Here is a 16,146-nt window from a genome sequence, read left to right on the forward strand (position 1 = left end):
GATCCAGTTACTCTTGTGAACACTAGATTTTGTTATCGTAGCCAGGCTGGCAGGGGTGTGGTGATGTGAGACTGGGAAGAGGAGGTGGGCGTTGGCGCTGTGCTGTTCTTTTGTAGTTTCCAGATGTAATGGTGCTGAGAGCCTCAGCCTCCTCAGTGCTCACTGGACAGCTGCCTGTGAAATGCCCTTTAAATGTGGTTCACTGTTCTGTGGGAGCATGTTTGTGCTTTTCTAATTCTCTCTATAAGTATTTTGGGTACCATTGCTTATTCTAAATTACCATTATTTTTCCCTTAAAGGAAAGTGCTCTTTTAAGGAAATCTTACCTTTGCTTCCCCCAAAATAATGGATAGATGTATTTATCATGCTTGAATATAAATAAAATAATGGATGTTTTAGAGTTACTTAGAATTGAATGTTTCTGTACACAGGGAGATGGGAGTGGAAAAAGAATAAGTGACTTTCCTGCTACCATACTCCATGATCCATCAGCATTCCTTGGGAAGACTACAGAATCTCCATTGTATTATGCACAAACTTCTATCATTGCCCATAGGACTACAAGCATGAGAGCTTGTGTCTGCCTGACATTAGCTCTGACTCCTTCATCTATATGCTTACCCTCTTTTACATATGTCTGCAGTACCTGTGTGTGTGTGTGTATTTATGTATGTATGCTTGCGTGTATGTGTGTGTGTATTTATGTATGTATGCATGCATGTATGTGTGTGTATTTATGTATGTATGCATGCGTGTATGTGTGTGTGTTGAGAGACTGACATGGTGTTCTTTCTCAACTGCACTCACCTTATTCCTTGAGACAGGGTCTCTCAGTTGAATCCAGTGCCCATGACTTCAGTAGTTAGCTGTCTTATTCTGCAGATCCCGTCTCTGCCTTCCAGAGATAGAATGAGACTGTGAGACTGCACACATGTCATGTGTTATATTCTGGTTCCATGAGTTATGTGAAATGCTTTCAATATTCCTCACTCTCTTGAGACATTTTTGTCATCAGACACATTTGATAGGTGAAGAGACTGAGACATTGGGAGGTTCAGTAACTTGAGAAAAATGCTTAGAACTCACATGCCAACCATTCTTTTCCTAATTAAAAAGTGTTTTAATTTTATGTGTATGTGTTTTTGCCTACATACATGCTTGTGAGCATATGTGTGTCTGACCTGTGCTTGTGAGAGGAGGGAGTCACTTTACCTGGAATTGGAGGCACAGATAGTTCTGAGTTGTCTGAGTCCATGGAAGAGCAGTCAGTGCTCTTAAACTTTTAGCCACCTCACCAGGCTGGATCTCCCCTTTCTGCCTCTATAGCTTGCCTATGTCAGGTGACACATAGATGAATGTGACTCTCTTACAGGACCCACCATGTGGATGATTCCAGGACAGAACAAAAGCTGGGTTTCTGAGTTTATCCTGCTGGGCTTCTCCAGTGACCCCACGACCAACAGCATCCTCTTCATTGTGTTCCTTCTCATCTACCTGAGCTCAGTCATGGGCAATGGGCTCATCATCCTGCTGATCTGCATGGACACACATCTGCACACTCCCATGTACTTCTTCCTCTGTATACTCGCCATGTTGGATATGGGCTATGTCACCACCACCATGCCTCAGATGTTGGTGCATCTTCTTGTTCAATCTCAGACCATCTCCTTTGCTGGCTGCTGGATGCAGATGTATGTGTTTGGTGCCCTGGCTGCTACTGAGAGCATGTTGTTTGTTATCATGGCTTATGACAGATATGTGGCCATTTGCTACCCACTGCATTATACTGTCATCCTCAACTGGGGACTGTGCATAGAGTCGGCAACTGGGTCTTTGGTCTGTGGTTTCCTCTCTGCTTTGTTACATACATTCTTCACCATGAGTCTACCATATTGTGGACCCAACAAAGTCAACCACTACTTTTGTGAAGGCCCTTCAGTGCGTAGTCTGGCTTGCATGGATACACATCTCATTGAGATGGTTGACCAGGTCTTGAGTATTCTTATGTGTCTTATTCCAATTTCCCTCATTATGACATCCTATATTTATATTGCCATGGCTATTCTCAAGATCAAATCCACCCAAGCCCGCTGCAAGGCTTTCTCTACCTGTGCCTCCCACCTGACTGTGGTCACATTCTTCTATGGTCCAGCCTCTTACATCTACATGAGGCCCAACTCCAGTTACTCCCCCGAGCGAGACAAGCAGATCTCACTCTTTTATAATACCTTCACTGCCTTGCTTAACCCCGTGGTCTACAGTCTGAGAAACAAAGACATCAAAAGGGCGTTTCTCAAGGTGATGGCACATGGTAGAGTGGACTAGTGAGCCAGGATCCAGGAGATGCTGGAGTGGATTATCCACTTTTTGGTAAAGGAAAAGCATCTTGATTTAATTGTTCTGTGGAATGACCTGCTGTTCTCTTACACCCATCCTGAAGGAGGAACCTTATATCCAACATAACCTCCTAGATCAGAGGTAAAGGAACAGTGGATAAACTGACAGTGACTCAGCTTCTCAAGAGTGACCTGCTTCTCTGTCCACACATTCTCTTGGCCAAAGGAAGTAGTATGGTCCAGCCTGACAACAGAAGGTGGGAAGTTTTTGTGTAGCGGGAAGTAATACAAGCTCTGTGGCTATGGTTTAATATATTGACCCCTCTCCTTAGAAGGCAGAAAGTCATGTGCATTTTGTAACCTGATATAGCTCCTAGAAATCAAAAGCATACATACAAACTAACACAAAACATGTTAACTGTGGATAGCATGATAGTAGAGACAGCAGAGGCTGAGGCACTGTATTCTAAGTAGCACAGCAGTGTTGTCAGAATAGAGGTAAGCTGATGGATTGTGGAACAGAACCAATATAGCTCAGAGAACTAATTTCACATAAAAATTCAGTGTGGTCTATGGGGAACCTGATGGCCTCTTCTGTCAAATGCTGCAATGCCGGAAGTGAAGGGATCTGGGTTCTCATCAGAACCTTCTCAACTCTTCTCCTCATAGGCAGCAGCCAAGGGCATGTGCAACCATGACTGCTGACTGCTGGCTCCCTTTCTAGCATTTTCTGATGGAGGGAATGGATTGCCTCTCATTTTCAGAGAAGCTTTTTATTTTTTGTTGTTTTTTGTTTTTTGTTTGTTTGTTTTTTGTTTTTCGAGACAGGGTTTCTCTGTAGCTTTGGTGCCTGTCCCGGAACTAGCTCTTGTAGACTAGGCTGGCCTCGAACTCCCAGAGATCCTCCTGCCTCTGCCTCCCGAGAGCTGGGATTAAAGGCGTGCGCCACCACCACCCGGCTTTCAGAGAAGCTCTTAACTTCAATCAGCAGATTCCTCTTTGATTTAGTGCCTGAACTATTCTTTCCTAAGGAGGCCTCAGGCCCTCTAGTTCTATTCTTTGGTATATTTCTGGATAATGGGTACTCTACATTCATCGTTAATATTCCTTACTATTGTTTACTCTTAGAATTGTTTTTGAGAATTCTTGTAAATATGGGCTAGCCTGGAACTTTACACATTATTGAAGATAACCTTGAACTTCCAGTTTTTCTTTCTTGTCTTCACCAGCGCTGGGATTATAGGATGGGAAACCACACCTAGGAGAATTTTTCATCTTTGACGATATCCTTTGATGATATTTGGTAAAATGCAAATCATATATTTTAAAAAACAGAGATTCTCCTTGAGTAGCCCTGTCTCTTCTAGAACTCACGATGTGGAACATGTTGGCATCAAACTCACAGATCCTCCAACATCTGACCTAGTGCTGGTGTTATACGAATACTCCACTCCACGTGACCAAGCACTTTTCTCTCTTGCTGTTTTGTAGTAGAGCTAAGAAATTGTTTCGTTATCCAATGTCATGAAAATTACTCCCATGTTTTGTTTTTATAGTTTCTTTTAGATTTTGATTTTTTCTGAATTAATTGTTTTGTATGGTGTGTGGCAAGGGCCCAGTTACATTCTTCTTCATGTGGATATCCATGTGTGCAATCAGACTTTTTCTTCAAAATTTCTTCGACTGCCAGCCCTCAAACAATGACATGGAGCCTTATTATTAATTATGAAAGTTTGTCCTTTATCTTTGGCTTATTCCCCAACTACTTCTCATAACCTAAATTAACTGATTCTATTAATCTGGATTTAACTGATTCTATTAATGTGAATTTTTCCAGGTTGCCTTTTACATCTCTTCTATCTTGTTTGTCTGACATGTTTCACATCTTGTCGGCATCTTCCTTGTGAGCCTGAATTCATCCAGAGTTCCTCTCTTTCCCCAGATATCCTGTCTATTCTCTCCTACCTAGCTATTGGTCATTCAGGTCTTATTAAACCAATAAAGAGATGTCTTTCAAATAAAGTGATCAAATATTTCACAACATTTCTCCCTTTTATCTAAGTTAAATGGAAATGTTAATTCTAGCACAATAAAACTATATCAATAAGAACAATTATTAAATAAGAATTACATTTCCTTTTTACCTAGCTTCTCTGGACTGTGGATTAGAGTTTGGTTATCCTTTGCTTTACACATCACATGCAAGCGTGAGTAACATGCCATGTTTGCTTTTCTGTGTCTGAGTTACCACACTCAGGATTTTTTTCTAGTTCCATCCATTTGTCTGCAAATTTCAAGATGCCATTGCTTTTTACTGCTTCGTAGTACTCCATTTTGTAAATGCACCACATTTTCTTTATCTATTCTGCAGTTGGTGGGTATCTAGGTTGTTTCTAGATTCTGGCTATTACAAAATAACGTTTCTATGAACATAGTTGAACAAACATCCTTGTGGATGATTGTGCATCATTTCATTATATGTCAAAGAGTGGTATTGCTAAGTTTTGAGGTAGATTGATTACCAGTTTTCTGAGAGACCACCATACTCATTTCCAAAGTGATTGTACAAGTTTGTGCATCAATAAATGAGAATACTCCTTACTCTGCATCCTCTCCAACATAATATGCCAGCAGTGTTTTTTTTTTATCTTAGCCATTCTGATAGGTATAAGATGGTATCTCAGAGTCATTTTAATTTGCATTTAACTGATGGCTAAGGATCTTGAGCAAAGGGAGACCCTAAGAGGGACACACATGTGGAGTCCCAGGGAGGAAAATAGTTAAGATCTTCTGGTTAAATGGGAAGGAGACAGACGGGAGAGGATGGGAACATGAAGGATCAAGAAGACAGAGTTGCAGGAGGTACAGAAGGGGAGAGTAATGAAAGAGATATCTTGATGGAAGGAGCCATTATGGAGTTAGGCAGAAACTTGGTGTTAGAGAAATTCTTGGTAATCCACAAGGATGAGCCTAGCTAAGACTCTTAGCAATAGTGGAGAAGGTGTCTGAAAGGACCTTTCCCTTTAATCAGATTAGTGACTATCCTAATTATCATCACAGTACCTATGTCCAGTAACTGATGGAATCAGATATGGTGATTCATGGCCGAGTACTTGGCTAAGCTCCTGGAGTTCAGTTGAGGAAAGGGAGGAGGAATTATGTGAACAAGGAGTGTGGTCAAGAGCAAGATGGAGAGAACTACAGACACAACTGACCTGAGCTAGGGGATGCTCACAGATTATGAACTGATGGCTGAGGAACCTGCCTGTGACTGAACTAGACCCCCTGAATGTGGCTAACAGTTATGTGGCTTTATCTGTTGGTGGAGGGGCTTGGCAGGAGCATCCCAGGTTCTTGAACTGGCTTTTTGGAGCCCATTCCCTATATGGGGATGCCTTGCTAAGCCTTAATGTGGAGGGTAGGGGCTTGGTTCTGCCTTAAGTTGGTACGCCAGACTTCGTTGACTCCCTGAGGGAGGCCTTACCCCCTCTGAGAAGTAGATGGGTGTAGGAAGTGGGGGGTTGGAGGGGTGAGAGAAGGAGAGGGAGGGGAAAATGGGGTTGGTATGTAAAATGAAAAGTAAATTATTTAATACAAATGTGAAAATAAAAAGTTAGGATTATTGGATAACAATATAAACAATGATATTTGATAGACTGGAAAATAAGGAGATGTACACCATTTTTAAAGAAAAGAAAGAATTACATTTACAGTGTCCAATCAGTTAGTATTTGGCAAATGCAGAGAAATTATTTTCCATCCTATCATGATGAATTCAAAGTTTTATACCTAAACCATTTCTTTTTTGACTTTTATTACAAACCTATAAATGTTTAGACCTTAAAATATTTTTCTTAGAAAAAAATGTAAGTTTTTATGACTCTCAACCTCATAAACTTTACATCTCTTTTGTAAGTTTCTTTCCTGAACTTGGTAACAAAAAAAATGTAGCTATAACTATCTAGTTATACAAACAGGTAACTACAGAGTCTTTAACCCCCATCAGCTACCCATGGGATAAAATTTTACCTGAGTAAACAGGGAGTACATGGCAAGAAACTTCCAAAACTATGGAGGAGACAGGGGCAGTTGGCTGCTTGGACTGTCACCTCATACTTGACTGAGCATACATTTACTGGATCTCAAAGTTGTTATGATAAAATGTCACTGTGGACACACAGCTATCTCCAAGTCCATGAAGGCACAAGTAGGTTATACAAGCAAATGGCCCAAGTGGTCTTCGTGGCTACTTCCCTTCCACAGGTGAGTCTGTGGTCCCCATGATCAGTTCCCTATTGTAAATTGAGGAAGAAAAGAAAGTTAGAAAACTCATAATGGTAACACATAATACAATATGTGACATTTCTGTCAAACCTGAACATGGCCAGCAAAGCACTGTTCCCTGTTTCTGGGATGTGCTTGAAGATAGAAGTGAGGAGAAACCCATCCAGGGACAGAACACTATCCATGTCATTTGATTTGGAAGAACAAATTTCTCCAGGGTAAGAGTCTATATTGATGAGTGCATTTTGGTCCATGGGCTAGTTACATTGGTAATGAACATCCATGGAGTATAATAGTAAATTGTACAAAATGAGTGTGGAAAGATCTGTGGGTAGCCTTCTTAGAAATGGAAAGAATGTTAAGATGTTTCTGTCTCATGTGGATCCTCATCAAAGGTGTCCTCAAGAGAAAAGGGTGTGAAGAATTAAGTGGATGGGGTGACATTCTCTGCAGACACCTGTGTGCTCCTTTCCCAGGCCATCCTCTCACTGATTGTCATGGTCATCTTCACTTCCTTCTCTAGATATAAAACCGGAACACATTTTGAAGTGCTCATCTTACCAAATGAGTATATTCTTACATGGTCCATTAATGAGGCATTGTTAGCTGGGGACCAATTAAGAAGTCCCTGGTTGTGAGAGCTATGGGCCTGCTGTCTTCTCTTTTTTTCCAAGCTTACCATCTTCTCCTTTAGGCCTGTGGGTCTACCTAGTGCAGATGAAGACCTCTAGAGTTTGACTGTTCCTTCATGCTGACCTCTGGGGTAGTAACATGACCACCATGGAGTAGGCCAGGCTCTGAATAGCAGTAGTGGGTTTTTTTTTTTTTTTTGTTAGACTCCATGTACTATCATTAGGTTGAACTCACACAATTAAACATGTGATAGACATGGCAGATTCAGTCTCACTCAAAAGGCAAGTGCCCAGACCCTGGAGTTAGTTCTATCATTTGCTAGCTGACAGATTTTTGCCAAATCACTCCGATATTCTGGGTCTTTGTACACTGTCTGTGCAATGGGCAGGTAGGACCATTCTTGACAATATCTTGGTGCTGCAGTCCTTTAAAAAGAGAGGGTGTGCAGTCCCTCAGGTGCAGCCATGAGTTCTGCTATGTTTGCTTGCCTTTTGGAGTCTTCACCAGAAGGTGTATCATTCCTCCCTTACCCTAGGTTTTTGTTCACTCTTCTGTCTTTTACTTTTGCCAGATACCAAATTTGCTTTCTGTGAGACTTTGGGATTTGTCATTTTTTCAAGTTCTGTTCCTATTATGCTTTGCTGCCATGTTGCTGAATTCCATGTCTAATGCAAATGGTCTGTGTGCCTCTCTCCTCTTGAGCCCATCCTTAAAAATCTATAATAAAATATCTAAGACTAAACTCAACAGAGCCAGGATGGCTGTTTCTATATGTGATGCTCAATCGGTTCTGTCTGCTTCTCTATAAATGTGTTTCTTTATCTGGGAGAGAAGAAGTTCTGCCTGGACTCCACTTCCTTCTAGAGATAATCAGGATCAGCAACAGGAGTGAGAAGAGCTGAGGTTAGAGCTGTGGAACAAGGCTTGGCAATCGCACTTCAGGGACCAAGGTGCATCTGATCAGAGCTGATTGGCAATTACTAAAGTATAAATACACTCATCATGGCCAATGTCATGGTTGCAACACATGCCACTGAACAGCAGTTTCAACCAGCAAAGATGCCACTCTAAACAACTGCTAGAGCACAGAGCATAGGGAAATGGGGTTGTTCATCAGGATGTGCAGAGTTCAGAGATTTTGTTGGCTTCACTTTTTTTAATGCTATGATTCAGACTCTAACCTCAAGCATTCTATTTACTTGGAGGCTAAACAGCTGAGTCACATACCTACACACTGTCTTGTTTCCAATACAATTTATTTAACTGTTATTTTATAATTAACTTTGACTATTGACTGTGTTTAAGGAGCAGTTCACAGGAATTCTAGCCCCTTATAAATCAATTGCTCTCAGCAGGAAGTCTTTTTTGTCTGGTCATCTCCTTCTGAATCCTCGGAAAGCAAGACACAAACAGAAGCAGGGATAGAACACTGGCCAGATCTTGTGAGAAGGGGCTGACATCACCACATTTTACTTTCTAGCCAGCCTAGAGGGAAGAGGTTACTATTGGAATTCTACAGAAGAGGCAACCGAGGCAGAATAATAGCAAGTTCAAAGAATGTACTTCAGAGCTTGATATATTTGGACCCAAATTCTCATTTGTATCTAAAAGACATGAGCCCATCAGAGAGTTTTCTCACTCCATTGTCATGGGGATGTCAGTGCTGACTTCCATATTGCTATGTCATGGTTGACTCTGTTAGTTTGTTTATATGAGCATTTTTCATGCAGGAATGTACATATTGCACATACATCTGTGGTTCCTGGGGAGGTCAGAAGAGCGCACCAGATCCTCTAGAACTGGAGATATAGATGGTTGTAATGGGCCATGTGTGTGCTTGGAAACAAACTGGATGTTCTGCAAAAGCAGTAAATCTACTTTGTCTCATAGCCACCCTCCAGTCCCATTATTGATGACTCTTCATTAGCACCAGAGTGACTGGGTAACTAGCTCAGATATTACATAGCTAGGAAGAGAGGGTTGGGATTGCCACAAGGTAGCTGAGGAAGGAAGACGACTGTGATTCAAACATAGACTCACTGAGTGTCAGGGTTCAGGGTTTGGGCAGCAAAAGAGAAATCAAAATGAGAGCTTAATTTCTAAACCTGTGTAATCAGGTGGCCAGATCCCACCTCCTCTTCTCTGAGCTGCTCTTAGTCCCCAGTTAGTCTAGAAAAGGGAACAGGTCACCATTATTCCTCATGTGGGTTGTCTCCTCCTGCTCTGTCCCCAAGGGTCTCCCTGTAGTGCTCTTGTTGACAGCATCCAGGAATCATCTTAGCATCCCTACAGGGAAGAGAAATGGCCCTTTCCCAGCTCTCCTGGGGAAGCTCAGAGAGGAGGCAGGTCATAAAACCTCAACAGCTGATCCCAATGGGAAGAGGTGAAGATGTTTGAGCTTGCCTTTGTTAACCAGGATTTTATAGGGCCCATCTTTTGGATCCAGGGCTGGTCTACTTGTAGAGGAAGTGAAAGACTCAGTTCCTTAAACTCTACAGCACCTTGGAATGTTTCTGGAGACTGAGCTGCCAAGAATCAAGAATCAGTTGTTTTATGGGGCTTCCCCTTAAGAGCTAGAAACTGCCATCAGTGACAACGTCCCTGGATTTACAAGCGGTAAAGTGGTCACTGGTGTTTAGCTTGTGGGTGGGGTTCAGGAAAGTGGGTCTAGAGATAATAATTAGCCTAACCATCCATCTCCAGATCCTCTGTGCATACATTTCAAACTCGCAAACCTCTTCCCACATTGCCTGCCCTTTTTTCTTTTTCTCAACCCTGTGTCCTTACTTTCTTCTTCCTTACTCCTGGTAATAGTTCAATAAATATCTATAGATAGGTTTTCTGTTTCAAATCATGTTGATAAAGAATATGGAGTCCTGAGCTCAAAGATCCCAAGTGAAATCGAAAGCCATATCCCTGAGAGAGCAGTGATCATCAATGTCTTGAAAGAAGTTTTCACACACCACAGAATTACAGCTGAATGAATTTTGTTTTATTTTATTTTGCTTTGCGAAGGTTGGTGGTTAGACTGCTTTAACCTAACTTGGCTTAATCTTGCTATATATTCGAGTATATTCTAGAACACCTGTTCTTAAACCATCTAGATTCATACTTTAGGTTACGGCTAATACACGTAGATTTTTCTGACTTGTAATCCAATCCTGATGTCTTTATATGTAAGTCCAAGGCTCATGGAATTGGGTCACCATCCTACTGGGACGCTGTAAGTGACGTAACCATAACAGGCTGCAGATCCCTAAATGGTGTCCCTATGTCATAGAAATCAAACCTTGAATTCTCTTACCTTGGATCTTTCTACATTCAGTACATCCCAGGGCCTCCCACACTCAGACACAAGAGGAAATCTCATGAGAGCTGGTCTGTGACTAGCCATCCAGCTCTGTCCTAGAAGGGCTCTGGCCGGTCCTGAGTCTCAATAGGCTCAGCTAGATGGACAATGTGAAGACTTTATCTTCTTCTCCTCCCCACTTCAGAGTCTGTGTGCTAGAAGCAGAGGTGACTGAGAGACAGGCTCTGAAGTCACACCACCTAAACTCCCAAGTCTCTCATGTCGAGATTTTAATCTGTAATAAGATGCCTTCTCCAGGCTGTAGGTTTTCACCTATAACACACAGGATATTTCTTTCAGTGAATGTTGGCAGAGATGCTGCTTGTTCATTCCCGGCTACCCAGAACCAAAATAATCACAGAAGCTGTATTATTTGCAATACTATTTGGCCAATAGCTTAAGCATATTTCCAACTAGCTCTTACATCCTAAACTAACCCAGCTCCATTAATCTGTGTATCACCATGTGGTTGTGGCTTACCAGGTAACGTTCTGTTTGGCATCGTCTCTGGCAGGGCTGCATGACTTCTCTCTGACTCTGTCTTCTTTCTCCCACCATTCAATTTAGTTTTCCTGCCTAGCTATATTCTACCCTGTCTATAGGCCCAAAATAACTTCTTTATTAACCAATGGTATTCACAGCATACAGAGGGGAATCCCGGAATCCCACATCACCTTTACTTTTCTGTCTAAATTAATACAGATTTCTGTGTGATTATTTTGTGGTCTGAGCAGCTGGGAATGAACTAACAGTTTCCCCAACAAGTGAACTGTTGTGATTTTAAGCTAAAGGTAGTGGAACAAATTGTAGGATATATAATTTACCCAAAAAATATTAGTTGTTGGGCCGGGCGGTGGTGGCTCACGCCTTTAATCCCAGCATTTAGGAGGTAGAGGCAGGCAGATCTCTGTGAGTTCAAGGCCAGCCTGGTCTACAAGAGCTAGTTCCAGGACAGGAACCAAAAGCTACGGAGAAACCCTGTCTCGAAAATCCAAACATATATATATATATATATATATATATATATATATATATATATAAAACATATAGATATATATTTATATTATATATAAATATATATGTATATATGTATATATAAATATATTATAAATATATAAATATATATATGTTGTTCTTATTGTTGTAAAGTTTAGGAAGTTACCCACAGAGCCATATTCCATCAGAGATAATTCTTTCTACACTGTGTGGGGTGTCAGTTAACAAGAGAGTAACAAACAGTTTGTCCAGGTTGTTTGGTGTCAAAATTGATATCAGACCCCATTAGAATCCCCCCAGCCAATGAACAAGAAATGCAGAATGTATCCTATCTGGATTTGGGTTGGCAGTGGTAGCACAAATCAGGGAAGATTTCCTGGCTGCTCTGAGTCCTGAAGTGGTCATAGTGTGGACGGCATGGTGCAGGGGGTGGTCCCCTCCATGATGAGAAGCTAGGAACTTCTTAATGTTGAGAGAAACAGAGGTATGCGGGATACCAGGAGTGCATGCATTGGGATTTGTGAATGGAGAGACAGGAGATGGAAGAGACAGTTTCAAGCTGAGGCTTCACAGAGCAAGCAGGTTAGTAATGACCTGTGCATCTGCCTCAAATGACAGGCATGGAAGCTCATAAAAGGCTTTCAGCAGTCCAGATAGGAGCAAAAGGGAAAACTTTGAAAAACCCTTGCATGAAACGTGAAGAACATGTGGAGGAAGAAAATGCCCAGCACTGAGAAAGGGAAGTGGAGACAAAGTTCTGCCCGTAAAGAAGAAATTATTTGCATTTGATCCCTGTCAGAAAGGGGACAATCAGTGTTGCTGTGCTAATCAGTGACACTCTACTCCTGGATGCATGTTCAGGAGCAGCTAAGCAACAGGAGAATGACTCCAGGGATTTGGTTTCCGTTTGATATTTTTGTTTTGCTTTTAGTTTTTTCTTTCAATTTCTGTAGTTTGTTATGTTTTAAAAAAATAGTACAGAAAGGACATAAAGTTAGGTGGAGAGGGTCTGGAAGAATTTGGAGGAGGGGATGGATAAGATTGAAGTACATTATATGAAAATCATTTTTAAAAGTTAAAGAAAAACTAAAGAATGTGTTGGAGGAAAATGTAGAGGCAGGAGGCACATGGAGACACTGAGGCAGAAATGCCAGGGGAGATGATGATGGGCTCCTGACCTGGGTGGAAAGGAAGGGCAGCCGTGAGGGTTATGAGCAATAGACTGGTCAGGAGAGGAGATGGGACAGGGAAATTGGAGACTGAAGATGCTTTGAAGTCTCATATTTCTACTCCCATCAAAAACAATTCCCACCGTAGTCATTGTCTTGCTGGTTAACATGAGTGGCATCCTAGTTCATACTATTGTGAGCAGTGTTTAGAAATTTCCCTTGCATTTCTTTCCTCGAGCATGTATTTGCATGTGTCTATGTGCTTACATATTTTTTCAGAAGTACACTTGATATTTATATTATTGGGCAATGCATTAATGTATTCAACTTTAGGGAGCACAACCAGGCACACACTAAAGGGATCATTTCATTTACTCTTCATTTGGATCTAGTTATTCTAGTCACTAGTATATAAACTGTTATTGTAGCCAGGCTGGCAGGGGTGTGGTGATGTGAGATTGAGAAGAGGAGGTGGGCATTGGTGCTGTGCTGTTCTTTTGTAGTTTCCAGATGTAATGGTGCTGAGAACCTCAGCCTCCTCAGTGCTCACTGGACAGCTGCCTGTGAAATGCTCTTTAAATACAGTTCACTGCTCTACTAGAACATCTGTTGCTATGTTTCTGTTTTTTAAGTTTTGTATAAACATTTTGAGTATTTTTTTTGCTTATTCTAGATTACCATTACTTTTTTCTTGAAGGGAAATGTTCTTTTAAAGAAATCTTACCTTTGTTTCCCCTAAAATAATAGATATATTTATCTAGATTGAATCTGAAAATGTAGTTTCTTTAGATTTATCACTTAAAAGCAATATTACACCTGTAATTGATTGTTTGTGTGCAGAGGGAGGTAGGAGAAAAAAAGAAGTAGTAACTTTCCTGCTCATAGGTCCACACGATCCATCAGCATTCCCTGGGGGAGACTATAATGTCTCCAGTGCCTGCCACATGTGAGCTTCTGTGTTATCCATAGGACTATTTGTGTGTGAGCCTGTGTCTGACTGACATTGGTCTGTCTTCTTCATCTACTTGTTTACTCTCTATTTTACATATGTTTGTGGTGTGTGTGTGTTCAGAGACTGACCTGGGATCCTTCCTCAGTTGCTCTCACCTTATTCATTGAGTCGGGGTCTCCCAGGTGACCCCAGTGTTCATCATTTCAGTAGGTGTAGATAGTCCTCTTATTCTGGGGATCCTATGCCTCTGCTAACCGGAGCTGGAATGAGAATATGAGACTGCACATGACCTGTTATGTGTTATGTGCTGTTTCCAGGAGTTCTGTGACATGCTTTAGATAGTCATCATCATCCTGAGAAGTGAGTGTCATCAGTCTATCTTATAGGTGAAGAGACTGAGGCATTGGGGAGATCAGTAACTTGAGAAGAATAGGCAGAACTGAACAATGTGCTTAGAACCACATCTCTGCCATTATTTTCTTGATTAAAGAGTATTATTATTTTTATTTATTTTATGTATATACCTATTTGCCTACATGCATATCTGTGCATCATGTGTGTGTCATGCTTGTGGAGGCCAAAGGAGGAAGTCAGATCACCTGAAACTAGAGTCATGCAGCTCTGAGCTGTCTGATTCCCTAGAACAGCAGTCAGTGCTCTTAACCTTGAGCCATCTCACCAGCCTGTATTTTCCATTTCTGCCTCTATAGCTTGCCTGTGTCAGGTGACACATAGATGAATGTGATTCTCTTACAGGCTCCACCATGTGGATGATTCCAGGACAGAACCAAACTACTGTTTCTGAGTTTATCCTGCTTGGCTTCTCCAGTGACCCCACCACCAACAGCATCCTCTTCACTGTGTTCCTTCTCATCTACCTGAGCTCAGTCATGGGCAATGGACTCATCACCCTGCTGATCTGCCTGGACTCACATCTGCACACTCCCATGTACTTCTTCCTCTGTATACTTGCCATGTTGGATATGGGCTATGTCACCACCACCATGCCCCTGATGTTGGTGCATCTTCTTGCTCAATCTCAGACCATCTCCTTTGCTGGCTGCTGGATGCAGATGTATGTGTTTGGTGCTCTGGCTACTACTGAGTGTACCTTGTTTGTTGTCATGGCTTATGACAGATATGTGGCCATTTGCTACCCACTGCATTATACTGTCATCCTCAACTGGGGACTGTGCATACGACTGGCATCTGGGTCTTTAGTCTGTGGTTTCCTCTCTGCTTTGTTACATACTTTCTTCACCATGAGTCTACCATATTGTGGGCCCAACAAAGTCAACCACTATTTCTGTGAAGGCCCTTCAGTGCGTAGCCTGGCTTGCATGGATACACATCTCATTGAGATGGTAGACCTGATTTTGAGTGTTTTTGTGGTTGTTACTCCAATTTCCCTCATAGTGGCCTCCTACGTTCATATTGCCATGGCAGTTCTCAAGATCAAGTCTATCAAAGCCCGTTTCAAGGCCTTTTCTACCTGTGCCTCCCACCTAACTGTGGTCACACTCTTTTATGGTCCAGCCTCTTACATCTACATAAGACCCAACTCCAGCTACTCCCCTGAGCGAGACAAGCAGATCTCACTCTTTTACAATGCCTTCACAGCCTTGCTCAACCCTGTGGTCTACAGTCTGAGGAACAAGGACATCAAGAGGGCATTTCTCAAGGTGATAGGGTACAATGAGGTGGACTAGTGAACCAGGATCCAGGAGAAGATGGAGTGGAATATTCACAGGGATAGTAGTGTCTTATGTAACTGGTCTGTGCCTTTCAACCAAGGTAACTTTTACTAATTGGGACAAACCCCAACTTTGAGCTAAATTTGAAAGCAGAAACATAGGGGCCAAATGCCCTGTGATGGCTGACGTCAGAATTATTATCTCGAAGGAACTGGGAAATTGATGGGGCCATAGTCATTCATCTCATGTCCCCTTTTGTAATTTTTTATATGTCCAGATTATAATTCTGGATGATTTGTATAAAAAGAATTTTTTCTTAAGAATATATAATACATATTTGTTCTGTACAAAGCAGGCCAAATGCCCTATCATACTGTGGAACTATTTCAGTTAACGAATCTACTTGTTGATAAATCTGTGCCCATTTTCCTAGTATGCCAATTGGCATTATAAGTAGTCATTTTGTCTCCTATGCCAGGGAGTTTTGACTTAGTGTTTCACCTGTTGAGGGGAGGGAGGGATGTGTACTCTCTTCTGGAGCTACTTCCAGCTGAAACTAGGGCATATTCGTCAGGAACTCGGAAAGCTGAAATGCTAGTCAAAGGCTGGGAAATGGAGCGCTCATGAGAATCATCTGGTACCCTGCCACAGCTAAAGAGACAGGGAACAATCACATCAGCTGGCCTGGTTCACATCAGCTTTCACCAAGTCCAGAGCTCAGCAACTTGCAGTC

At 41.8% G+C, this 16,146-nt stretch overlaps 2 protein-coding genes across 2 annotated transcripts; both read left to right on the top strand.

The window, feature by feature from the left end:
• The first annotated feature begins 1,337 nt into the window (after positions 1–1,337).
• Positions 1,338–2,325, top strand: LOC130884002 (olfactory receptor 2A12-like). Its single transcript, XM_057784898.1, has one exon. The coding sequence runs from the start codon at positions 1,381–1,383 to the stop codon at positions 2,323–2,325; it is 945 nt and encodes a 314-aa protein (XP_057640881.1). The 5' UTR covers positions 1,338–1,380.
• A 12,115-nt stretch (positions 2,326–14,440) lies between these two features.
• LOC130884016 (olfactory receptor 2A12-like) lies at positions 14,441–15,428 on the top strand. The gene has a single exon (XM_057784917.1). The coding sequence runs from the start codon at positions 14,484–14,486 to the stop codon at positions 15,426–15,428; it is 945 nt and encodes a 314-aa protein (XP_057640900.1). The 5' UTR covers positions 14,441–14,483.
• The last annotated feature ends 718 nt before the right edge of the window (positions 15,429–16,146 follow it).

Source organism: Chionomys nivalis, chromosome 11 (assembly GCF_950005125.1).
Source record: "Chionomys nivalis chromosome 11, mChiNiv1.1, whole genome shotgun sequence".
NCBI lineage: Eukaryota > Metazoa > Chordata > Mammalia > Rodentia > Cricetidae > Chionomys > Chionomys nivalis.